The following is a 26,202-nucleotide window of genomic DNA, read 5'->3' as shown; positions in this document are numbered from 1 at the left end:
ATTTATCGATGAAATATTTTGTAGGTAAATTATGTTTTTTTGTAGGCAATTTCATAGGGGATTGTACGCTAATAAATTACCAACTATTTACAGACAACACTTTTTATTGGTAATTACAGATGAAAACAAATTATCGTAAGTAATGACAACTTTTCGTAGCTAATTTTTATTCAATATTTTTAATTTAATTTCATTTTAAATTTAATTTAACTTTTAAATTTAATTTAATTTAATTTAAAATTTTCAATTTAATTTAATTTCAAATTTATTTTTACTTTTTAAAATTTTTTATTATTTTTTAAATTAAATATTAAATATTAATTGTTTTCATTTAAATGTAAAATTATTTTTTAATTTTTTAAGATTTAAATGTCTTTTAAAATAAATAATTAGTGAGCCCAAAGTAGGCTCCACATATTATCTATGTCGCGATTGCCATATATTTGGGAGTAATTTTCCTTTTATTAAGAAACTAATACCTTTTCTATTTATTCATAAATGGTGTGATAATTTTACATTTTTTATAATTTACTGATGGATTACCGACGAAATCAATATTTATTAGTAATTATCGACGAAATATTTTTATAGGGAAAATTTTTTAAAATTTTTAAAATTTTTTTCTATTTTCTTCTTAGTATTAATGACAAAATATAGTTTATTAATAATTATCGACAAAAAATTTTTGTGGGTGATTTACTTTAAAAATTTTATTTTTTATTTTCTTCTTAATATTACTAATAAAAAACAAGTTTGTCGGTAATTATCTATGAAAAACGTTCGTAGGTAATTTATTTTAATTTTTTCTATTTTCTTTTTTAATATTACTGATTAAATATGGTTCGTTAGTAATTACAGATGAAAAATTTTTGTAAGCAAAAGTTTTTAAGCTTTTTCAAATTTTTTTTTTATTTTTTTCAATATTACTGACTAAATACAATTCATTAGTAAATACTGATGAAAAATTTTTGTATGTAATTTATTTTAAAATTTTAAAATTTTATTTTTTTCTTAATAGTACCTACCAAAAATAAGTTCATTGATAATTACGGATAAAATTTTTTTATAGGTAATTTATTTTAATTAATTTTATAATATTGCTGACTAAATATAGTTAATTGGTAATTATCAATAATTTTTTTTATTTTCTTATTAATATTATCTGAAAAAAATAAGTTGCAATTGCTAAAAAATTATTGTAAGTAATTTATTTTAATAATACCAATTAAATAAGATAAGTTGGTAATTATCGATGAAAAAATTTTATAGGTAATTTATTTCAAAATTTTATTTTTTATTTTCTTCTTAATATTACCTACAAAAAATAAGTTTATTGGTATTTACTAACAAAAAATTTTTATAGGTAATTTATTTTAATTTTTTTTCTTATTATCACTGACTAAACACCGTTTGTTAGTAATTATAGATAAAAAATTTTCTTAGGTAATTTATTTTAAAATATTATTTTTTATTTTCTTTTTAAAATTACCTAAAAAAACGAGTTCATTGGTAATTTGTAACTAATTTATTTTAAATTTTTTTCTATTTTTTTCTTAATATTATCAATTAAATACGGCTCGTTTATAATTACCGATGAAAAATTTTTATAGATAATTTATTTTAAAATTTTATTTTTATTTTTTTCTTAAAATTACCTAAAAAAATAAGTTTACCGGTAATTACTGATAAAAAAATTTTGTAGTTAAAATTTTTAAAGGTTTTGAATTTTTTTTAATTTTCTTTTTAATATTACCTATTAAATTCGAATTACTCGATAATTATAAATGAATTTTTTCATCAATATTTTTTTTATTTGATCAGTAATTTTATTATTAATATTAGGTGTTATTTTTACGTATAAAATTATATTATTTATAAATTATTTGTTAGTAATCAGTTAGTAATTTAATAGATATAAATTAGTTTTAATTTTATTTTTTTATTGATAAATTATCGATGATTTTTATAATTATTTTTAAAATTTCTGTAGTGTTCTGTTCTGAATTTTTTTTCCTTGGGCTTGTGTTTTTAATTGCATGTGCGTGTAGGCTTATGCTATGCGTGCGTTCTTCCCCATCAGCTTCTTTTGTTTTTTTCCTTCATGGTATACTAACATCATATCAGATTTGTTTCTTTCTGAAAGTTTAGTCTGCATAGCACTGCTTTTTGTGAAAGATACGTGGATACACACGCACACGTATCACTATTAATTGGTTAATTAAATAAAGCTTTAATTTTCCAGCAAGGAAAATCAATAAGTTATTTATCACTATATATCTATCCTTTCCTTTTAGATTTCCATCCTGTACCACACATAACTTTTGAAGGGGAGAGCAGCAGTGCAGATGAACTGTGATCTGCTAATCTAGTATCTGTTTGGTTTGGAGGAAAAGTGGAAAGACGGTGGGGAAAAATATTAAAGATTTCCTTTATTGGTCGGATGAAAACAAAGGCAGAAAGAAAAGAAAGAAAATTTTTAAGCCTTTGCACTTAAGTATCCACAAATTCCATCCCTCCAAATTGGAAGGGTTTGATGGAAAGAAGAAGAAACAAATTTTGTTTATATAGTTACAATTATTTTACTAAATAAAATTAATTCCATCAATAAAAATAAACAAAATTATTTTTTATTAATTAAAATTCATTTTTGTTAGAGAATTTTTAAAAATTTTTAAATGTAATTTAATATTGATTCACGTTAAACTAATCCAAAGAAATTTTTAACGATAAATACTATAAATATAATTACAATTCACCTATCTTATACTATAGCTTTTTCTTTTTTAAAAAAAAAGTTTAATCTGATTTAATTCAATAATTAAAAATATATTATTCATGTGACATTTAAGTTTAATTTTTACTTTTTTAATCTCTTTACTAAAAAAAAAGATAATTTTTTTCTTAGGATATATTTGATAAAAAGGTAAAAATCAATGGTTAAATTTTATCCTTATAAGTTTTAACATTTAAAAAAAAAATAATTATAATTATCTAAATTAACATTTAATTATTAAAAAATCATAAATATTAATAAAATAAAAAGTTAACATATTCTTTTTAAATATCTAAATAACATCAATAAAAAATTAAAAATAATAAAAGTAATAAATTATTTCATATTAATCTCGTTCGCCTCTTAATATACAAGGAAAGGTAATTATTTATAAGTTGCTAAACCTTACCTTCTCACCTAATCCTTACCTTTTAATCTCTAGTTTTCGTTTCACCAATCAAACATAACATAAAAGATTAGAAAGATAAATGATGGAGTGAGATTAATGTTAAGATAAACAAAGTTTGGCCATTGCACCGGCCTTTATTATTTATTGACAAAAAGATGCTGGTTGTTTTACAATAGTTGATAAATACTAAAAGTAATCCTGCCTTGAATGGCCATCAAGATTGGAATCTCTTACCTTATAGTGGACGAGCCCTTTATGCCTTTCTTCCCCTACTCATCTTTCTCCTTCTAACGTGTTAAATTATGATTTTCCAAATTTTTAAATCCTGAAAAACAAATGGGCTTTTCATGGTTGGTTTGGGCTAGACCACAGTATGATTTGAAACGGAAATCGAATAAAAATTGATTAATTTTAAATTATATTTAAATAAATTAAAATAAAATCTTAAATCAAAAGCACTGAGTTTGGTTCTATAATTGACTAAAAAAGGTTTGGGTTGTCAACGTTAAAACTTAGGGTGCATCAATTGTTGCCTTGCTGTGTGTGCTTGTTGGCCAAGTGCCATTTGATCAAAGTCATTTCCTTAGCCAAGTGCCAAACTAATCTACTTAGTTGCCCAAAGTGTTGGTGAGGGCATGTTAGTTGCTATCATCATCTCTGGTAAATCCTTGACAACTTGTTTAAATGGAATTTATAGAGATAAACTATTATTATTATTATTATTAGAATTATTGTTGTTAAAAATATTTTTACAGTTTTAAAGGTAATTTAATATGATTGAATTAAAAAATATTTTAAGTTTAAGATTTCCTTTTATTTCTCTAATTAAAATATATATTTTTTAAAAATAAAAAGTTGAAAGAGGTGAGAAATGTGCACATCTGTTTGGGTTTGGGCCCAACTTTAATAGCTTTCCAAAACTATCCTCAGAAAATGCAAAAGCAGACGTGAAATTCACAGGGGTAAAGGCGTACATTCGGAGGAAAGGTTAAAACTGTATTATAATTGAAAGGAGAGGGCAAATGAGTAAAACCAAAATACCCCACCATATTATCCACCAAATGAGCTTTTGCCTCGTACACAATTGCTCTCGCATAAATAACTTTAACAGCAGCGTAGAATAGAGATTTTAAGGATTTTTTTTTGTAATAAAAGGTTAATTTATCCTATAAAAATTAGTTAATATTAAGTGAATATTATATTTTAAAAAATACTTATTGAAAATAAATTTTTTAAAAATGTATTCTTAAAAAAGTAAGAATTCAATTATTAGTAAATTATAATATAATTTATTATTTAAAATTTCAGGTTTTACACGCTTATTGTGATTTTATAATAAATTAATTTAACTTTCACGTTTAATTAATAAAATTTTGTAATAAATTAAAAATGACGAGCAAATTCACGCTAATTTCTTTTTTTTTTTTCTTAAAAAAAAAAGGACATAGAATAACTCCCACTGTTACTCACACAAACACCGTCACTGTCTCTACGAGTACTGTTTGGAAATTAGGAAATTGAAAAAAAAAAAAAGAAAAAACTTTGAGGTAACAAGCATCTCTGCTTTTTCGTTCTCGAATATTTACTTTTCTCCTCTCTTTCCAATCTCGCCTCACTTCTTCCCTCTCTCCCTCTCTCTCTCTCTCTCTCTGGAGCTCGAGATTGGAAGTAGAAAACCCCTGTGAGTTTTGTTATCTCGTTAAATTTGAGTTTTTTTTTTTTTTTAATGGATGACCATGTTGTTTTGAACAGAATTGGGTAAAATTTAGTGTCCATTTATTGTGGATTTTCTGCTAGATTTTCTCCTCTTTTTGATTTAATCTCAATTTTTTTTAAATGCCTATTTCTGAAAATTTGAGCGATTCTGTTTTCTTCGGCTTATTTTTGTTAATTTGGTGTTGATTGTCTTTGCTTATAAGTTAGAGTGCTAAAAGAAATTGTTTCAAGTCTCATTTGTTCTATTTGTTTCCTATGCTTTTAGTAGACAATTGGATTTTCTTTTTGAGGTTTATTATTTGTATTTTAACTGAAAGTTTGATGTTTTCATGTCGATTTTTTTTTTCTTAAAATAAAAATCTCTCCTTTTTTTTTTTTGGAGGGGGACTAAAAGTTGGTTCTTGTTTGGTTATATTTTTGCAGAATTTTGTAGGGACTGAAAGGGAGGTTTTGTAGTTGAAATGGGGAAAGGTTCAAAGATCAATTGCAAGTCAGCTTCTCATAAGCTATTCAAGGACAAGGCCAAGAACCGTGTGGATGATCTGCAAGGAATGTTCATGGATCTGCAGTTTGCTAGGAAAGAGAGCCGCACTATTGATGTGGCCGTCCTTGAGGAGCAAGTTCACCAGATGCTTCGTGAATGGAAAGCTGAGCTCAATGAGCCGTCTCCAGCTTCTTCTTTGCAACAAGTTAGCTTTGACTATTTTAATCCCATTTTTGAGTACATGTATATTGCTATAACTTTGCATGTGTGCCTTTGTGAAATTGTGTTCATATATATTTATGTATTGTAATTTATAATTAGAATGCTTAAGTTTGTATGGTGATGGATGGAATGTTTCTAAGATTAAGAATTGTAACTATGATCTTTCTGGAATTATAGGGTGGAAGTCTTGGGTCATTCTCGTCAGATATATGTAGGTTGTTGCAGCTCTGCGAAGAGGAAGATGATGCCACTAGTGCATTAGCTGCACCAAAGCCTGAGCCTAATGATCAGAGCTTGCAAATTGGGGATAATGTGGTCTTTCAGGAGGTTGGTCTTCCACCCTCATTTCTTGTTTTGTGTAGTATTCACTTATGTTTTTTATGTTTTAATGATTAAGTTTAGTTTGGAGTTCTTACATTGTTTTTGGTTGTGATGAGCTGGATCATGTAGGGCTGCACTTTGTTACTCTTTTAGATGACAAGACCTGGTTACATGCTATACTTTATTTACTTCTTTGTGCTGATTGTGTTGGTATGTATTTCTTGCTTCCTTCATGATTGTAGAGAAAATCATTGGAGGATGTCCATCTGGTGTTGAGCATGTGAATAGTTTAAGTCAAGAAAAGGCTGCAGAAAGAGGAATATGAAACATCCTGAGATGTAGAAATCTGAGAAACTGCAATTGTTGCTTGGTTATGGCCAGAAGTGTACAGTGGGAGAGAATAATTGCTACAGTATGGATGCAATGTTTGTGTGATGGTTGAGTCTCATTGCCCAAATGAGGAATGCTTGGTTGGTTTGAACCTATTCATAATCATAGTCCCAGTAAAAAAAATTAATGTTTTTGGAAGAAATTTGTAGGTGAATAACTGGGTTAGAGATTCAATATTGCTTCACGGTAGAATTATATAATGCAACTGTAGTAATTTCCCTGCTCAACTAGGGATATGATGGGTTAATGATTGAACTAGTTGATATCCTTAAACGATCCGGAATAGCTAAAATCTTGTTCTTCATGTCTTGTTCCATCTAGTGATAGAGCTTTGGTATTGTAGCTTGAAATAAATTGGCATCTAAGTAAATTGTTCTGAAGATTTTTATTATACTCTGCATAAAGTTGATATTCTTTTGGCCTATTCAGATCCTAAATTTCTGTAGTTGCTGTAAATTTGCTTCAGTCACGATCTTAGATTGTTAATTAACCATAATATGTGTGAGCTATCATTCGAAGATAGTGGTGCAGAGTTGTACACCTGCTGTTTGGTTGACATGACTTGCTTTCCTAGTGATTGCTAGGTCTAAATTGTAAGAACTAAGAAACGTTCTACATCTGTTTTGTTGGTGTTAGTTTTTCTGTATTCATTTCTTTTATCTATCAGTTTATTTATTTTAGGGGACTGAAAATAATTTGTGTGCTTAACTTGGTCATGTTTTATGATTTGATTCGCGTTGGCATGTCATAAGAACTGAAACAATGGTGATTCCGGCCTTAATATGTGTTAGGGATATGGTGTTAATCAGGGGCAACAGGATCACAGTTTCCCATTTGTTGATCAATGTAAAAAAGACTCTCCTACAGGAGTTCCCAGCATGGTGGCTAACGACTTAGAAGGAGCTGGTCACTTGGACTATAATCAGTATGATTTATCCCAAAATTTTGAGTCAAACTTCTATACTGGTTCTAATAGCACAGATTTGTGTGTTGAGGATGGTGTGCCTCATGTTTCTGGCTATCTGCCAAGTATATTTCCTCCACCTTCTGCTTTCCTGGGCCCAAAATGTGCACTTTGGGATTGTCCAAGACCTGCTCAAGGAGGGTTGGACTGGTGTCAGGACTATTGCAGTAGCTTTCATCATGCCCTAGCATTAAATGAAGGTCCACCTGGGATGGGTCCTGTTCTTCGACCCGGGGGCATTGGCCTGAAGGATGGTCTTCTTTTTGCTGCTCTAAGTGCGAAGGCACAAGGAAAAGATGTTGGTATTCCTGAATGTGAGGGAGCTGCAACTGCAAAGTCCCCATGGAATGCACCAGGTAAGCTTAGTTTTGCTGTTTACACCTTTGGAATAATCTGTAGGCTTTTCTTTTCTCCTGTTCTATATATTGAGACCGCATATTCTCCAACAACATGTGATATTCATTTCAAGTTGTGTCAATTAACTCTCTTTTATGAGTGCAGAGCTCTTTGATCTTTCAGTTCTTGAGGGTGAGACAATTAGGGAATGGCTTTTTTTTGATAAGCCACGTAGAGCATTTGAGAGTGGGAACAGAAAGCAAAGGTCATTGCCAGATTACTGTGGGCGTGGTTGGCATGAATCAAGGAAGCAAGTGATGAATGAATATGGGGGGCTGAAGAGATCCTATTATATGGACCCACAACCACTGAACAATTTTGAGTGGCATCTTTATGAATATGAGATCAACAAGTGTGATGCTTGTGCTTTGTATAGATTGGAACTGAAAGCTGTTGATGGAAAGAAGGGTGCTAAGGGTAAAATAACAAATGAATCAGTTGTCGATCTGCAGAAGCAAATGGGTAGACTAACTGCTGAGTTTCCCTCTGATAACAAGCGTTGTGTTAAAGGAAGAACCAAAGTGAATGTTAAGGTTGGTGTCGGAAGTGTTTATTCAGCTCCAAATCGAGTGGCTCCAACAAATGAAACATTTGATTATGAGCTAGGCCCGCCATACAATTATCTTGTTGAGAATCTAGGTGACTATTATGTGAATTGAATAACCTTTGTTTCACCCGGAACAATACAATTGTCTAGTTACATTAGCTGAGGCATTGTCATATTTTTGGTGGGTTGGTCTTCAGTTTTTCATCATCAAAAACATGAATTGAAGCTCTTTTTTGGCTGTGAATTGTGCATAGTTCGTTTTCACATTGGAGTGCTATTTGCATTACTACTGCTGTAGATGCTGGAGCATATTCGAACCTGAAGACGAAGAAAAATGGCTGTTTTTCATCAGTCTATTTTTAACTGATATGGTAGGTGAAGACTGGAAATCAATTCATGTCACCAAAATAGTAAGTGGTGGACGCAAATTATAGCAAAATTATTTTACTGACATTTTTTGGGTTTCAAGGTTTTATACTAATTCTCTGGTATGTTGCTAATGGGAAATATGATCTTAATATGTAACTTCCTTTCTTCCAAGTATACAATATCATCTGTTAGATTGTCAGACTGGAGTTTCTGAGTTTGCTTGCTCAGGAATTTGTAAATAATTTATTATATCGAATTTAGCAGATCTTGTCTGCAATTTCTTGTGCCAATTTAGTTCTCTGTTGTTGTTATGATCACAATATTTATGGATTTTGAGGTATTAATATCCTTTTAATCATGAAACTCCCACCTGTTACATTCAGGAAAGATGTATCAAATTCAGCATAATTAAGCTTGTCATTTTCATTGCAAGTATTCCTTATTAATCCTGGGAAATGATTGTGACAAACTTCTCCCTAGTCTACAAGAGTAGAAGATGTGCATGCTAATTTGCTCATCTATAGTGCATGTTTCCAATAAGAAAAAGGAAAGAAAAAAATTGTTTCTTCTTGAACTTTCTGTATCCTGGAACGGAACTTCGAAGATCTTAAGAAGCGATTGAAAGCCCTGTTTACTTGTAAATAGATGTTGCAGAAAAAGCCATCATTGGGCTGATGCTCGTAAGCAAGTGTGACATCATTAAAATAGGGAAAGTAAACGCGTTTACTGATGTTTGGAGGCTTTCAAAACTTGTACACTCTTCACGTACATTTTAGATTCAACCTGAATCTTGCAAAATATGTCAAAGTGTAAATCCCGTGCAACTGTGTGAAAGGGAAGCCTGTATTTCTCACCCATGAAAGAACCACAACCCGTTTTTAGATTAGCAGTTCAGCCCTCTGCAAAAGGCTTCCACAAGGTAGTCACATGAGAGGTTAAGATAGCAGATCCAAACCTAGTTGATTGCCTTTTCTATTATGTTCTAATTAGTAAAAATCTTCTCTTCAAAATAAACAGAAAATATAAAACCACTTGCCAATCTTAAGGGGATTTGGAGATGAAGATATCAGGATTTGAATCCTTACGTTCACGTACTGGGAGAGCGGTACTCATCCACTGAACTACTGGCCCAAGGGCAGTGCATCAAGTCATTTGATTATTTATATTGCAAGGCAAAAACACAATAGAATCTAGATAGTTCTTCATTGATGGCTGCTTTCTTTCCATAACACAGTTACTTACAAACTATCATCATGCAGTTACAAACTATGCATCTGCTTCCTAAACAGCGCTACAAATGCTGTTAAGACATTTATTTATTTGCACCTACTGATCCAGCTCCGGACTAACAGAATGACAAGCTTGAGAAAGCTAAAGATACTAGCTATTCTACTCCAACATAGGAACTGGAATCTAGGCTTGAGGCCTTGCCTTCAAGCACCGTCATCATCAAGATTGTTAACCCGTTCACACTCATCAATCCATTCACTGTATCTGCAATCAAAAGATTTAGATCAGGGAGAGAGAAGGTGGGGTGGCGAGGGAAGGTGATTGATAGTTGAGGATAAGATGAACTTACATGTCTATTGGTTCAGTTAGAGCTGCCAAAGCAAAGCAAAGCAAAGAAAAAGAATCAGAAAACATATTCCTTGGATCATTTTATTTGTAACAATTATTAATCTACAATATCAGAACAAAATGGTAAAGACCTTATGGTGCTACCAGCTAAAATTAGGATTTATGCACTCTTAAGCCTTCCATTTATATAACCTATTTTAATCACGCACGGCCAAATCCAATATCATACTTTAGGTCAACCTGATAAAATCTCTCTTCACATATGAACTCAGGAGACATTGGAAAAGCAAATCAACTCTTCCCACTCAATCCAATACTCAAAAGATGGTTTATTACTAATGTGAATATGCTACCAGATATACCATTGTACAGGAATATCCAATATTTAGTGTCCTAAACAACACATTATTTACAACATACCTGTGATGGTAGTGCTAAAGCTCTCTTGGCATATTGCGCATACTGCTTCACCAATTAAATTCTTCATATCACTGAATCCAGAAATATGTCAAAAGTTATTAACACAACTACTAAATGATCCATAATCCAGAAATATCTGATTAACACATTTATTAAACACCCCACCCCACCACCCCCCCTTCCCCCTCTTTTTCTTTCCCTCCACAATTAAAAATCAGAACTACAAGTATAAACAACCAAGGGAAATTACAAGAGGCAGAGGCTGCCATAATAACATTAACTAAATTAAAATGCAAGCAACATCAAAAGGTCAACTCCTAATGAAAAAAACATTGTGCGTAGCCTACTCATTTAATTACAGTGAACCAAAATTTCAAGTGCGGTTACACATTCCCTTACATGTAACACATAATACTAATGTTCATATTTGAAACAATTCTTACATTCGGCATTCGACACTAGTGCCATGGTTGCAGAAAGGACAACTGAAGACAGTGTCAAGCTTGTCCATTCTCTTCTTAGGAGGAGGCTTTGCTCTTGACTTCCTCTTTCCCATAGCTCAAGTCCTACAATAACAATATTATTTGCTTTAAAAAAATGCTTACAAATAACAAATTTTCACATTTACTAAAGCACATCAGTATGGTCCACTAAATCATCTTCCTAACAATCTTAAATAAAAACATTCTACCATTCTATCTGATTTATAAGGAATGAAAGAAAAACCAACAATAAATTCTCCGTCGGAAGCTGTGTAAATTCACCCTTTATTCTATGGATTAAAAATTGTTCCCACAACAAAAGAACACGGAACTGCAATTTTCTGGCTTGCTTGTGCTCGGAAACTAAACAGAATTTCTTTTTGCAAAAAGGTTAACCCAATATTTACATTCTCAATTCATAATTAAATCCTAGATAAACTAAAAAAAATTATCATGAAAATAAATCAACTATACAAAAATAAAGATATAGGCGAAAAATCATCAAAGCAGAAACTTGTTAATTACTCGAGATCCCCAAAAAAACAACATATAATTAAAATCAATCAATCAATCAAAATAAGATAAAGGAATAGAACGAGTTTAGGAATTCTTTTAAGAGAAAAGGAACAATTCAATAACCTGTAAGGAATGTCGGCTGGCGAGCAAAGTCGAAACCCTAGCTTTGCGATTTGGAGGAGAGACGCACAGACAAAAACAGAAGACGGGAAAGAGGAACTTCTTGTACGTTAGCAACATGGCACTGCCAAATTTATTGAGTTTTTGATATTTTGGAAATTTTTTTTTTCTTTTAATTATCACCATTGAAAATTCTTTTATAAGCCCATTAGGGCCCAACCTATGATTTGCTGACGTGTGCCTACATTCAATGTTCAAAACCCCAAAAACCCTTACCAGTTGCCATCATCAAAATCACAGAATCAAAATGCCTCCTTCTTGTCAAGCTCTCTCCTTTCTATCACCTCTTCTTCTTCTTTCTTCACCTTCTCATTCCCTCTCCTCCAAAACTACAATTCCTACATTTTCCCTTCCCATTTTGCCCCTGCCCAGTTCCAGAAATCCCCTCCCTGTCCTCTTCTGCACTTCTCCAAAACAGCAACAAGAAGAAGCATTTCTCCAATTCGTAGCGGAGTCTAAAGGAAAGACCCTCCCTTGCGTTAGGACCTTTGAGAACGACTTGGCTCGGCTCAGCTTAGTAGGCGCCGTTGGCTTCGAGCAGGCTCTCACTGCAGCTGCAGCCGATGGAGGCCGGGCCGCGGCTGAGCACATTGATTCCGGCATGCCCACCATGGTCGTTGAGACGATTTTCCCAGGGCCCGGGGATGAGCACGCCACCATTTCTACTCGATTGGTCAGAACTTATTTACCATCCCTATTTTCAGGCTTATTAAAATCTAGATGATTTGCTTCCCGAATTATTGTTTTCAACTGTTTTTCACAATTGGGTAATATATTAAATAAAAAGTTATTAATTTTCATCATAAAACGAATTGAATTTTTGCATAAGAATCGTTCCAAACTCTCTGTAATGAATGTCGCACTGAGTTTATAATCTGCTTTTAACAGTTTTTACCTGCTAAGAAAGTTAAAGAAAAAGCGGGCAAATTCAGAAGTTCTTACACTGAAGATATTTTCTCTGGGACTACGTCTCAAAACATACTTGCCATGACATTTAGACAAGTGGTTTTGCAACAGCTGTGGAATTTTGAGCTCGTTGTGTTAAGGCCTGGGACAAAGAGAAACATGGAGGATCTTCAAAACCCAAGAGAGGTTGGACACCTTTTGTTCCATCTTTTTATTTTTTATTTTTTTTGGTTGAAATCTGCATCCATCTGTTGTGTGATATCATATTAAATATGTCTGTCCTGCAGGTACCACATGATACTGACAGGTTCAGTTCTCTTGTGCATTTCATATCAGCAGGTTCCTGCATCTTTCTTTCTCAGGTCATCAAAAGAAGAGGTTATTTCTGTGCTTGCAGAAGCTGTTTGCATAGCTGCTCTTCAAGACACTGAAGGGCATTTCCTTGATGATTTTTTGGGGAAAACTTCTAGTGGTATCTCCCGCTGGTTTCAGAAGCCCAAGAGAATTGTGTCCAAGGACTCTGCTGTTGTCATTTATAAATTATTTGAAGATGAAATAGTAGAGAATGCCAAGAGTTTGCTAGCAAATTTTAATTCAACCAAGGAAAGTTTCAGAGGAATAAAAAAGAGAAACAAGTACAATTGGTGGACACTAGTGGCACACTCTAAGTTGGAAAAAATTGGTGGGCCTGACTTCAGTGCATGGACAAGTGAGTATGTACCAGCTTATAGGCTACAAATTAATGCTGATAAAGTTAAGGATGTAAAATTTGAAGGATGGAGAAGATCTGCAGAGAATAGGTGGGAAGTTCTTTTGACCCATTCCCAAATGGTAATCTATTCTCTCCTTTATATTAGCCTTTTGACTGTTAATGGTGCATGCTCTGTTCTTTTGTGTTTACTTTTGGCTGTTAATGGATGGTACATTATTATTCTTGCATTGTAAATACAAAATTCACTCTTCTTGAGCATTACTTTCAGAAAACAGAATTTTCCAACTTTAGTTTTGTGATATAAGATGATGTTCATGTTATACAATTTTCACTCCTCTTGGATTCTGGCCCTGATGTGAATTTTACTGCATGTATCCCATATTGTCACAATATGGTAATCTATCAATCCTCCAATATGTATCCCGTGCAACAATGTGGTAAAGTAAATAAGTCGTGGTTTTGGTGGATTACCAGAATTCAATCTTGTGGCAATATGGGATACATGCATTCTTTTTCTGACTTTAGTTTATGTGATTTTGTAGGCTGGATTGGCTGAAATATTAGATATGTACTATGAAGACGTTTACTCGTTGCCTGATAAAGAGTTATCATGTCATGCCATTACAAAGTTTACCAACTTTTCCAATAAAAAGGTATGCAAATTGATTGTTTGTACTCCTTTGTTAAGTTCAGGTTGAATCCATTGAGACCATCAGGCTAATTGATTACATTCCTTACAGAGGAGCTCTTCTTTGCTGAACATCTTGTCGGCTAGCCTTGCAAGTGGAATTTTTCTCATTACCATCACTGCTCTCAGACAGTTTAGTTTTCCTCATATACGCAAAGGAGAAATGTACGCTCAAGAACATAGGTCACCTCCATCATCTGAAATTAAGTTTGCAGTAAATGAATCTCAGGATGCTGAAAAGGTAAACATACATATACATTGTAAACTCTTGTCCAGCTCACCAATGTAGTATGCACTTGCGCATGTGTGCACAAGTGCAAGCACTTGGTATGAAAAGTTAGGTAGTGCTTGTATCCATCCAGTGCTGATGCCTTGAATATTTCTGGCCAATATATTGAGTATTATTTGGGTTATTCCGAAGACTTTAGTTTATAGGTCCTATAGGTATTTTACTTGATTCTTGAATTTTTTTTTCTTTTGAATTTCTTTCTGTTTTATATAATTAATACTTTAACCACATGTTGATAGTTGCAAGGATTTTGCGTTCTGATCGTCAAAAAGATTAAGGATGCATTTGGCTGGCCTGGCAATATAATAACAGAAACAGATAATGGTGCTTGGATTGGAGATGTTCCAAAATACTTGAAAGTTATGGGCAAATCTGAATCCACTAGGGAAGAAAATTCAACTTCTGCTCCTGAACAGAAAATTGATGAAGATATGAAATCATCTGCACAGGATATTGCTAGTTATCAGGTAATCCGAAATTCAATTTGTTCAATTATCTTTTGATCATTCTTGCATCTTCTATGAACCCTGATCTGCTATTTTGCTATATCTTAGTGCATTCTAATGCAAGTCAGTACTCACCCCAACTTGAAATAAGATGGGTGGGTGTGGATATATCAGAATCCATCCTACACCCATTGTCATTTCTATCTTTTGGGGTTGATTGAATGGATTAGACCATAAATCTTCTACTGATTCTACCAATGAAATGAAGATTGCGAGTAATTGAATTTTCGTTGGTACCAGCCAGAATATTGCAATACTCGTCTCTTTGCTTTTGTTTATCATCACTCTTGGAATGCTGTTTGACACTATTAATTTGCTTGTATCTGGAATTGGAATTTAGGTTGTTCTGTCAACTGATGGTAAAATAGTAGGGTTCCAACCTACAAGTCGGGTAGCTGTGAATCATTGGGCTTCCAATCCCTTGGCAAGTGAGCTGTATGGTGGACGAAAGCTATCCCCTGGTAAGAATGAGTTGCTCTGATTTTATTTTTGTTTTTATTTTTATTTGTATGCCTTGAGTTGATAGTTCTACATCTTGGACTATGGCAAGCAGGCTTTATTGAACCCAGCCACAAGATCCGCCTTCCAAATGAAATAGTTGTAATAGAGCTGTTGATGTCAGTTAATTTGAATGCCTGCTTTGCATTGGCAAGGCCAGTTCGGTGACCATTACCTGATGCATGTGAATATCATGTATGCAGCTTTTGGACACTCCATAGAGAAGGGAAGGGAAATTTAAATTGCTAGATCGGATACTTATCTAAAAACTAACAAAATTTTATATGGATCGCAACTGACAAGCCCCCAAATTTATAAGTCTTCAGTCTTTAGTCCTGAGGTTGTTATTCCAAAAATTTGAAGGGGCTGCTGGAGCAATCAAATTCAAAATACGGGTAATACAAAAATCAGATGCATTTTTGACTTGGTAGCTGCAGTTGGTTTGATTTTTCTTCTGAAAGCATGACTTATGTCATACATGCTATAAAACTTCATTCTGGGGGATTGAAACCTTAAAACGCAATGATGACAATGGCCTTCTAAATTACTTAAAATCATACAGCTTGTAAAATTAGGATGCTTTTTTCTCTGAACTACACAACGGGACCAGCGTTGACTACTAGGATCCAAAAGTAACGTTAAGGCCCTTATAGGGTATGTTTCTTTTTCTTTGATGTGTGTGTGGTATCATGTCATGCATAGTTGCACACCTTTGTTAGGTCTATATTGCTTGGTTTAGTTCACACAAAACAATGATTTTGTTTTCAAGTGAATGATACTGGGTGTTATATATTGTCAAAACAATTTTGGAATAAACAAAAAGTGCAACTAAATTTAGCATCCATCCAAGGAAAACCAAACATAAGCGATCCAAGAAGTAGCGTTACAAATTACAAAAATTGATATTTTGAAGAGGATCCATTGTACGGTTTAGGAGGGACAAACAACCACAGGTGAGAATATAACCTTAAAGAGAAAAAGATAATGTTAGATAAAGCCATTATCATTAAATAAATTCAGTTTGAATTTTCCCATCACTAATCATAATCTTTTTGTGGGTTGATATTTAATCTTCTCGCCGGAAGAAAACATGAGTTTTGAGGGTTTCAGTATCTTACGAGTTACAATACAGGAAATTAATGAACACGGCCAATGACAACAAAGCCTTTAACATAGTTATGTATTCATGCTTTGCTATGGGCTAACGTAGCTCTTTTCTTCATCTATCCAACGAGCTTACACAAGCCACAAATTCTCATTCCTTCTGCCATCAAAAACCAAACCCAAGTTTAAGCCATTCAATCGTCGCTCAGATCTCATAAACTTTACTCCTGTCACTATTCCATACGTGGATGGCCTTCCACAGGCATTGAGACAACAAACGATGCCCCTTTCTCTTTGCATACTCTTCTAATGACTACCATGGATTTCACGCCTGTCATCGAGGCTCATCTCCCAGACACCAAACCCCATTTCGTCTTCTTTGATTTCACTTATTGGTTGCTAGAAGCATCACGCAGGATTGGCGTAAATTCTGTGCATTATTGTACCATTAGTCCAGCTACTGTTGGTCATTGATAAGCCCTGAAAGAGAGCTCCTTGAGAAATGTTCGATGGATGAAGCCTCCGCCAAGTTTCCCTCCACCTTGGATCAAGCTACGTGCCCATGAAGCTCGAGGACTAGTTGCTACAACTACAAAAAGATTTGTCAGCGGCTTTCAGGCTTGGAACGCCAATTGCTTTCTTTCGATGGGTGTGGTGCCATTAGCTTAAAAAGCCTGCTCAGAGATGGAAGGTTTTGTTTTTGTATTGAGAAGCAGTTCGGCAAGCCTATGATTCTTGCAAGTCCTATTGTTCTAGAACCACCAGGTTCGGTATTTGATGAGCACATTGCAAAATTCTTGGATAAATTTGAAGTTGGAAGCGTTATGTATTCTTCAAAAAGATCAATTTGAGGAGTTTGTAGCTATTCTAGCTACCCTGAAAGCACCAGATGTGAAATGATTGAATCAGCATTGCCAAAGGGTTTTAGAGAGTCAGAGGAAGGGGATTTATTTATGGGGGTTGGATATAGCAGCACCTGATCTTGAAGCACCCTTTTTCGAATCATTGTGGATCCATCTGGGTCATTATCGGAGGCGATGGTAAACAACTGTCAATTAGTATAATTGCTGCCAATCAAATAATTAATGCAAGATTGATGGGTTGAGTTCTGAAAGTTGGAGCTGAGGTGAAAAAGGGCGAAGAAGATGGCTTGCTGTCAATGTATTTTAACTAATGACTGTTGTGTATTTTTGTATTTTGAATTGAGAAAATACTTGGCTACATCAATTTATAGCACTTAAATGCCCTTTTTCATTAAAATTTAATAATAAAAGCACTCTTCAAAAAATATCATTTTTCATCTTACTTTTGACATTCTTGTTTAAGATTTAAAAAAAAAAATCAAAAATATCAATGATGTTAAATTATTTTTTAAATGTTCTTGAAAAAATAATTAAAATTTTTTATTTCGTTAAATTTAATCGTTCTATAGTCTCAAAATATTATAAAAATTATAATAATGAATAATAAGTAAAATGTTAAAATTGTGAATTTTATATTTATCATAGTTATTATAAAACGAAACAAAACAAGTCAACTTGTTATGTGTCAACAGCAATCACACTCAAACCTTGTTAATTGCGACCGGTAATAAAAACGGACACGTGTAGGCCCTCATTTTGATTTCTCTCGCTGCACGTCGTTGCAGAGGATCATTCTCCGCTCCACCACGCGCTGGTCCACGTCCATTCTCCACTAGGACTAGGGTTTTTGGATTCGATACAAAATCATCCTCAGGGAAAACCCGAAGTTCTGTTTTATAGAAACAGAAGCTGCTTCTTGATCAGATCAACTTCTCATCGTAGTGAAACAACCAATTCAATCTTTGATTTATAGCTCTGTTAGTTTCTCCGATGGGAAGAGGAAAGTTCAAGGGCAAGCCCACTGGTCAGCGCCACTTCTCCACTCCTGAAGAGATGCGTAAGCCCCCGGGAAACTTCTCTCTTCTCCTTTTTTTTTCCCTTAGAAAATACATAAGAGTGGAAGGGACTAAAATTCTGATGCTAGTTCAAGGTTGTTAAAATTCAAGTTGGATTCGGAATTCAACAACTTGTACTAGAGGACTGGGGTTTTCTTTAGTATGTGAATGATTTTTCGTTTAACTACAATACAATATATCGTGTTGTGATTAGGAAAATTGATAGTTAACACCTGGTAATTTTGCTTCTAGTCTTAGTTGTGGACGCCTTTTCCCTTGAGATGATATGTGGAACCGTGATTCTGGCTGTAAAACGTTTTCCGTCGGGTAATAGGCTAATAGATATTAGTTTTGATGAAAGGCAGAAAACAGTAGAAATATATTTACTCAGTGGGGCTACAATTTGTAATAGAGCTTCCAACATTTAACTTTCACTGCATAAAAGTTTTGGTTTTGTTGTATGAAAAAGAAGTATGTCTAGCTTTATTGTGAAATAAGGCCATATTTGGTACGATATAATCTCGTGATTATATTGCGCATTTGATTGCATTGCTTAAAAATCATTACATTTACTTGTTTTTGATTTTTTTTTTTCATTTATTGTCAACATTACTACCCCTGCTACCACCACCACAGCTATCACCTCTACCTAGTTACTAATACCACTACTATCACACCTTGCCGCCGCCACCATCACCACCACCACCTAACCATAGCTATTGTCACCGCCACCATCGCTTAGCCACTATTACTGTTCAACTATCCAACCACTATCACTTATCATTAACACTATAAATAAATTAAATATTAAAATCAAAATTATTATTATATTACACTACTTATATTTTTATTTTAGAACCAAATTTAGAAATATAATGACAATACAATACATTATAACTTTGATTACATCACATAATTAATTACATTGCATTACATTGCGCTCTACCAAACGTGACCTAAGTGTGACCTAAAAGCTCAAAGGGTATTCACTAAAGTAAGGAAAAAAAGGTTAAGTTTGAATGTATTTATTGAGTTTGAGCTAATCTATATAATCATTTTTATTAGATGATTTTTCGTTATTAGATGATTTTTCGTTTTAATTTATTTTCAAATTCACCTGAACTCTGAGAATATAGAGGTCACTTAGCAAGGACTGAGTGAACTTTTCCTTGGTGATGTGTGATTGCAGTTGCTGGCACTTCTTCGCGTCCTCGTACATTTAAAAAGGTCTCTCTCTCTCTCTCTCTCTCTCTCTCTCTCTCTCTCACACACACACACACACGCACACAAACAGTCTCTTTGCCTGCAATACCATGTAGGAGTTCAAACGTTTAGTTTAACTATTTGTCTGAGTTTATTTTGCTTATCGAATTCATCTTTGCCAAATTCATTATCTGTGTTTACATGTAAGCAATCTTTCTTATTCTTAGCAAGAAGCTGAATACGAAGAGGATCAACCTGAAGAAGAATCTGGGGAGGAGTCTGAAGAAGAATCTGATGATGAACCTGATGTTAGTAAACATTTTTTTGGATATAATTTGGATTGGTTTGCAGGAATGACTCATCCATTTGAAAATCAATTTTGTTACTTTCTGTAATTTGTTAGCAAAAGCGGAAGGGAACTCAAGGTATTATTCAGATCGAAAATCCTAATATGGCAAAGCCAAAGAATGTGAAAGCTAGAGACATTGATGTAAGTTTCAAATAAGTTGTTTCTTCTGTATTTTTCTGATCATTATGTTTCATTGGGAAGTAATTCTGTCATTGGTCTTTTGCAGATTGGGAAAACAACAGAGCTTTCAAGGCGTGAAAGGTTGGTAAAGGCTCATTGCTTGTCCCCTTGTGGGGACTGCTTATTGTCTACCAAAGAGAGAATGCATAATTGTATATGGAATGAACTATTAACAGTACCCAATTTTCATATCTTTGCTGGAAGGATTGGTATCCTGAAACTGGGATTCAAACCTAATAATTATTAATTATCTACCTGAAGAAATTTTTTTTGACTTCCAACTTGTGTTTATTGCTGGCAGGGAAGAGTTAGAGAAACAAAGAGCTCATGAGCGATACATGAGGCTGCAAGAACAAGGAAAAACAGAACAAGCCAGAAAAGACTTAGGCATGTATTTGCATTTTATTGTGTTGTGTGTTTTCCCTTTTTTTCCTCCTAGAGATAATTTTGACTATAATCATGTTGAATGCGGTTAAGCTATGAAATAGACTTGGTTTGATGGACAATATATCTCTTGACATTTTAGCGTCCCATGAGATCCACCTGTGACAGTTTACATTATTGTTCTATGTATGCCTATATAAACATCTTTTTCACCTTGATGGCTTGTCTGTGAAAATTGAAGGAAATTATTCTGGGTAAAACTAACACATCAAGGTAAAAGCAACTTTCAGGAAGATGTGATGGTTAGCATGCTTGGGAAGTGTTGTATTTGTTTTCACATTCTTACACCTAATAAGTATCAACCAATATTGACATTTTATCTTTATTAATTCTCCAATTTTTATCAATTTCTTTACATTCTCTGCTAGCTCAGTGAGTGTGTTTTGAGAGAGAGAGAGAGAGAGAGAGAGAGCGAAGGGTATCATGCCTCTCTTTTACTCCAATTTCCTAACTTTCATTATTTCTCATACAGAGCGATTGAGTCTCATACGTCAGCAAAGGGCAGAAGCTGCTAGAAAGCGAGAAGAAGAAAAGGCTGGTAATGTTCACAGATCCTTACAAACTATTTTGTGCCTTCCCCATATGTGATGTCTCCAAATTGACAAATGTTCTATTTTTCAGCAAAAGAGCAGAAGAAGGCTGAAGCACGCAAATGATTTTCCGGAAAAATGTCATTCCAAACGAGCGGTGCCCCATAATAGAGAATTTGGCAGTTGGTGCCCTTCATGATAGTAGAGAACGTGGTAGCTGGTTTATAATTGTTGCCCCTTTAGTCATTCTGCGAAACTTGCATTATAGATTGATTATGTTTTTGTCTTGAAAGCAAATAGATTTTCTGTCGTTTTTAGAATCTTTATCTTTTGAAGTACACAAATTAATTAAAATCACAACTTTGAAGATTTCGTTTGATTTTAATCAAAATTTAGCGGCTAGATTGATTATTTAATATAAATCAAGGAATCAATTTGACATTTCCACATTTTTAGTTACTTTCATGCATTAAGACTTGTGCAAATTGAGTAAAGGGGAAAACAAAGGAAAGAAGGTGTAACGTCAAGTTCTTCACTTCTCTAATCAACTTCATCTTCTTAGTCAAGTCTTCTGAAATTTACAGAATAGAAGAAATTTCCATGAGACCGAGCAGTGTCAAGCCCGCCAGATGCGGCCACGACATACAAGTTTTGTCACTATCTGATTTTACGGGCCAGATCGATATTAAGATTTGAGTCAATATAACGCCTCTAAAATCTGCAATAAGTTTTATTGCTCTCAAATCCATAACCAACCCAAAAAATTCAAGGCTCAACGTGCAAAACAAGTTAAAATAAATTATTATATATTTATTTGGAGATTAACTTAATTCTTAACTATTAGAAATTCAGAGTCTAGCTCAATTCTATACACAATATGTACAAATCATTTAATATCATAAATTCTTCATTAATTAATACAATATATTCATAAACTAGTGTCATAGCAGAATTTTAGTAATTAAATAAATAATTAAATAAATAAACAAATAATTAGACATAATAAAAATTATTAAACTAAGAAGCATCACAACTTACAAAGGAAAATACAAATAGATTCGAATAATAAACTTGCTTTTTCTGTAACCTAGGAAAAATATTTAAACAGGAATGAGCGTTCGATTCAAAGAGTTTAAATATTGATTATAGATGTAATTTTTATAACTATCTAAAACTAGTACAATCCTATTATGAAATACACATCCATCACAAATAACAGACAATACATCCCTTATTCACATAAAAATATAGTTTGGAGCCACTCATGCATTCACTGTATCACATGAATTCATAAATATGAGAGCTGATCCCCTATACAGCTCTCTTAATCCAAATTCTGTTAGCGAGCTCAACTCAAGCTGAATTTCGATTAAATCTAAATGCGGGGGCAAGCAAGATCAACTCAAAGTCGTGTCTCGCTCTGACTTTTCATATCTATAAAAACTGGTTCCAGTGAGACTAGCTCAAATCGCGACTACCCATCCAATTCATAATCATCATATGCCATATATAATACATACAAAGTTTCAAATTATCCTCAGGACGACAAACACAAATAATTATCAACAAATAAATATGCAACAATAAAAATGCTCATAATTTACTTAACTACATATGTAAATATATTTATAAAATGCATAGACATGCAAAAATAAAAATAATATTTAAATTACAAAAATAATCAATATCTAACTCACAAACTGGTCGACTTAACTGCAGCTGGTCTGGCTGAAAGGAAAAAATAGCTGGCACTAATCACCTTTATTAAAAAATTGAGAAAATTAACTAATTAATTTAAATTATGAAATTAAAATAAATCCTAAAGTCTTATTAAAATTTCAATAGAATCTCCCTTATAACTAGACCTAACTCCCTGCAACTCAATCAAAAGCAATAATATAAGGTCTTAGGATTACAACAACAATTATAATATCTATCCGTAGCCTATAAAAAACATAATCTACTGCCCAAGTGAGCAGGTGGTGTCTTTTCATGTATATATGTTTTTTATATATAAAAAAAATTATTATTATTATTATTATTTTTATAATACTTTTAACTTTTAAATAGATATATTTCATTAAAATACTTTTACCAAATCTACGATCAAAATTGTATTAAAGTATTATTAGTGCTTTATAATAAACTCCTTAATAAATTATATTAAAATAACTAAATAATAAGAATAATAATAATAAGATTAAGCACAACTTAATATTACATAATATAATTTATTAATTATAAACTAGATCAACTTATTAGTCAATCATCTTATTTTGAAATAAACTTTTTTTTTATCAAATACACATATTGAAATTATATCAATATTTATATATATAAAAAATTTATTATATAAAAAAAATCAGAGTGTTACAAGTTTTATCATTTTTTATTGGTTGTATATTATGCAATATGCATCGTTAAGCAGAAAATTGAACAAAAATCCGTTTCCCATGCTTTTTTCCCTGACGCCTAATTGCTAAGCTCTTCTTCGTTTTAAGCGAGATCTTAAGGATCCTTCAAACCGCTTATCATCTTGGGCTGCTTCTGAAGAGGATTGTTGCTCGTGGACTGGATTTGTCTGCGATAAGTTAACTGGTCGTGTCGAAGTGCTCCACCCCGATAACCGAGCAGAGGGTGACGCATGCGGAAGATCAGAGTTGTAGGCAACATAAGCGCTTTGTTTCTCAATTTGAAGCATCTGAGTGACTTGGATTTGAGCTACAATGACTTTGGAGGGATTCCAATTCCCAGCTCCATAGACTCTCTGGTGAGTTTGACATATCTTAATCTTTCTGAAGCAGGATTTGACGGATTAATCCCTTGCCAACTTGGAAATCTTACCCGTTTGCGCCACCTCAGGGTGCGAGGTCCATATGTAGATTTGGATGATAAATCTGAACTTATGTCGGCAATCTTAATTGGCTTTCTCGTCTGCCATCGCTTGTGCACCTAGATTTAAGAAGGGTGAACCTAAGTGCAGCATCCGACTGGTTGCTGACAATAAAGAAGTTCCTTTCTTTGTTAAGAGTTACGCTTCTCATTGTGGTCTCCTTCTCCTCGGTCCACCGTCAGTTTTGCATCCCTTAAAATCCTTGAAATTTCAAGCCATAATTTTGGGACTCTGCCCATATGGATTCTTTGTCTTAATATATAGATTCTTTGACCCATGACAAAATTCATTTCATTTGCATAGAATTCATTTGCCAATGAATTTGATGTATTTTATCTTAAACAAATGAAATGAATTTTATATTTGAAATAAATAAAATAAAATAAAATATAATAAAAGAATAATTTTATTACTTGAAATTTTAATGGAATTTGATTTAATTATAATAAATTCAATGAAATTAATTATTAAAAATTTTAAATGAATTTTTATTTAAATTAAACACTAAAATTTTAGATTTACAAATGAATTATATGAATTTTTATAGAATTCATTTATATCAAACACTATTTTTATCTTAATTTCTCCTAATTTTTAGTACAATAACTAAGGTCCAATTCCAAGTGGTTTTTCGAGCTTGACTTCTCTCAGAAGCCTTGATCTTTCTTAGAATAACCTGGATTCTCCATTACCAAATTGGTTGTTTACCCTTAATGGTCTTGTTTCTCTTACACTGCAAAATTATAATTTTGGGGGTCCAATTCCCATTGGCCTCAAGAACTTGACTGCTCTTAGAAATCTTGTTCTGGGTGAAATTGATTTTACCAGTAAAATCATGCCTCAATGGTTGTATGGTTTTCAACTGTGAAGCACGGAAATGGCACTGGGTCACGTTTCCCAGTGTCGGATACGTTTCCGATGAGGAAACGACCTGACACGGCTGGGAAACTTTTCCAGGCTGTTTCTAAAAATATTGAAAATCGAAAATGCGTTTTCGGCCGAAAATTAAAAAAAAAAAAAAAGGAAAATGGATAGGTCAAAATCGATCACTTCACAACATTCACCATCAAGATCAACAGAAAAGGAAAAAAAAGAAAAAGAAAAAGAAATGGAGTATCAGACCTTCAACGGCAGCATCGCAGTTCGCAGGTAAGGATCGCAAGCGCAACATCCTTTCTCTCTGATATGCCATATTCACTCTCTGATATGCCCTCTCCATCCTTATCAACAGAAAAAGAAGAAGAAGAAGGGAGGAACGACAGGTAACGATGGCCTTTCCTCTTTTCTGGTTCCTGTGCAGTATTAGGTTTATATTGGGATTTGATTAATTTATTATTATTTAATTTATTATTTTCTTTATCATTAATTTATTATTTTCCTTTTCTAATTTCTTTGTGAAATAATTTTATTAAGCAATTTTCATTAATTAATTACAATTTTATTTCATTAATTAATCATAAATTTATCATATTTAATATCAATTTTTTTTTCTCTAAATGTATATTCCATAATTAGATTTTTCTCAAACCAAATTTGATGAGTTATCATAAATATTTTTTTTTAAAAAAAGAAAGATAAAAAAAAAATTTCTCCCAAATTCACTAAAAATTTTCAAGATTTGCCCTATTTTTACAATCAACATTTTGAAGGAAATTAAGGACAAATGTAAATATATTTTTAAAGTTATTTTTAAAATTATAAAATTTCAAGTTTAAATTCTAATTAATGATAAATAAAAAAAATTCCAACATTCAAAATTTGTATTTTATATTAATATATTTTATATTTTTGTAATAATTTATATATAATGTGTTTAATATAATTTGTTTTAATGTATCGTTATATTATATATTAAAATTTTTCATAATAATTTTTATAGTCAATTTATTCAATTCTATTATTTAATTCTTTAATATTTTAATATATAATTTGCATTGTACTTTAATCCTTAGTATATAATTTGTTTAAATAATTTGTAAATTATATAAAATTGCATTTTCTTTTTGTCATTTTGATAGGACAATATTTGAATGGATTCTTCGAACTCTAATTCTACCCAAGCAAATAGCACTAGTGCCACTTCTTCAAAAACTAGGGAGGAAGAATTTAATCATTTGTGGAGATATATAACTAAACTTGAGAAAACTGGAGAAGGAGGGGGTAATTGTAAATGGATATGCAATTTTTGAGGATAAGAAAAGCAAGGGATTTATAC

The 26,202-nt window shown here is 32.6% G+C and overlaps 5 protein-coding genes and 1 pseudogene across 7 annotated transcripts; 5 read left to right on the top strand and 1 right to left on the bottom strand.

The window, feature by feature from the left end:
• The first annotated feature begins 4,698 nt into the window (after positions 1-4,698).
• On the top strand, positions 4,699-8,881 carry LOC110633255 (transcription factor VOZ1). Of its 2 annotated transcripts, none has more exons than XM_021781764.2 (5): positions 4,699-4,863; positions 5,322-5,587; positions 5,782-5,931; positions 7,107-7,635; positions 7,781-8,881. In XM_021781764.2, exons 2-5 carry the CDS (start codon positions 5,360-5,362, stop codon positions 8,332-8,334), a joined length of 1,461 nt encoding a protein of 486 aa, XP_021637456.1. In that variant the 5' UTR covers positions 4,699-4,863; positions 5,322-5,359; the 3' UTR covers positions 8,335-8,881. The 2 variants fall into 2 exon arrangements, with proteins under 2 accessions (XP_021637456.1, XP_021637457.1); XM_021781765.2 differs by having other exon boundaries at positions 4,700-4,863; positions 7,125-7,635.
• An 891-nt stretch (positions 8,882-9,772) lies between these two features.
• On the bottom strand, positions 9,773-11,854 carry LOC110633257 (transcription elongation factor 1 homolog). The gene is made up of 5 exons (XM_021781766.2): positions 11,711-11,854; positions 11,033-11,155; positions 10,590-10,660; positions 10,171-10,192; positions 9,773-10,085 (listed from the first exon to the last, which is right to left on the bottom strand). Exons 2-5 carry the CDS (start codon positions 11,143-11,145, stop codon positions 10,025-10,027), a joined length of 267 nt encoding a protein of 88 aa, XP_021637458.1. The 5' UTR covers positions 11,146-11,155; positions 11,711-11,854; the 3' UTR covers positions 9,773-10,024.
• Positions 11,855-11,957: 103 nt separating this feature from the next.
• Positions 11,958-15,695, top strand: LOC110633254 (uncharacterized). 2 transcript variants are annotated; one of them, XM_021781763.2, is made up of 8 exons: positions 11,958-12,440; positions 12,656-12,859; positions 13,013-13,504; positions 13,928-14,038; positions 14,126-14,314; positions 14,602-14,829; positions 15,209-15,329; positions 15,422-15,695. In XM_021781763.2, the coding sequence occupies exons 1-8, from the start codon at positions 11,958-11,960 to the stop codon at positions 15,532-15,534; spliced, it is 1,941 nt and encodes a 646-aa protein (XP_021637455.2). In that variant the 3' UTR covers positions 15,535-15,695. The 2 variants fall into 2 exon arrangements, with proteins under 2 accessions (XP_021637455.2, XP_021637453.2); XM_021781761.2 differs by having other exon boundaries at positions 13,010-13,504.
• Positions 15,545-17,719, top strand: LOC110633256 (cyanidin 3-O-galactoside 2''-O-xylosyltransferase FGGT1-like; annotated as a pseudogene).
• A 400-nt stretch (positions 17,720-18,119) lies between these two features.
• On the top strand, positions 18,120-21,463 carry LOC110633279 (uncharacterized). The gene is made up of 8 exons (XM_021781796.2): positions 18,120-18,390; positions 19,578-19,615; positions 19,819-19,899; positions 19,995-20,081; positions 20,167-20,201; positions 20,422-20,507; positions 21,037-21,102; positions 21,186-21,463. The coding sequence occupies exons 1-8, from the start codon at positions 18,324-18,326 to the stop codon at positions 21,218-21,220; spliced, it is 495 nt and encodes a 164-aa protein (XP_021637488.1). The 5' UTR covers positions 18,120-18,323; the 3' UTR covers positions 21,221-21,463.
• Positions 21,464-23,738: 2,275 nt separating this feature from the next.
• Positions 23,739-24,855, top strand: LOC131175908 (receptor-like protein 53). The gene is made up of 2 exons (XM_058140601.1): positions 23,739-24,026; positions 24,658-24,855. The coding sequence occupies exons 1-2, from the start codon at positions 23,739-23,741 to the stop codon at positions 24,853-24,855; spliced, it is 486 nt and encodes a 161-aa protein (XP_057996584.1).
• The last annotated feature ends 1,347 nt before the right edge of the window (positions 24,856-26,202 follow it).

The sequence above is a fragment of the Hevea brasiliensis genome, chromosome 18, assembly GCF_030052815.1.
Source record: "Hevea brasiliensis isolate MT/VB/25A 57/8 chromosome 18, ASM3005281v1, whole genome shotgun sequence".
In the NCBI taxonomy this organism is placed as follows: Eukaryota; Viridiplantae; Streptophyta; class Magnoliopsida; order Malpighiales; family Euphorbiaceae; genus Hevea; species Hevea brasiliensis.
Note: the sequence above shows the minus strand (reverse complement) of the source record. Positions and strands in the feature narration are given on the sequence as shown.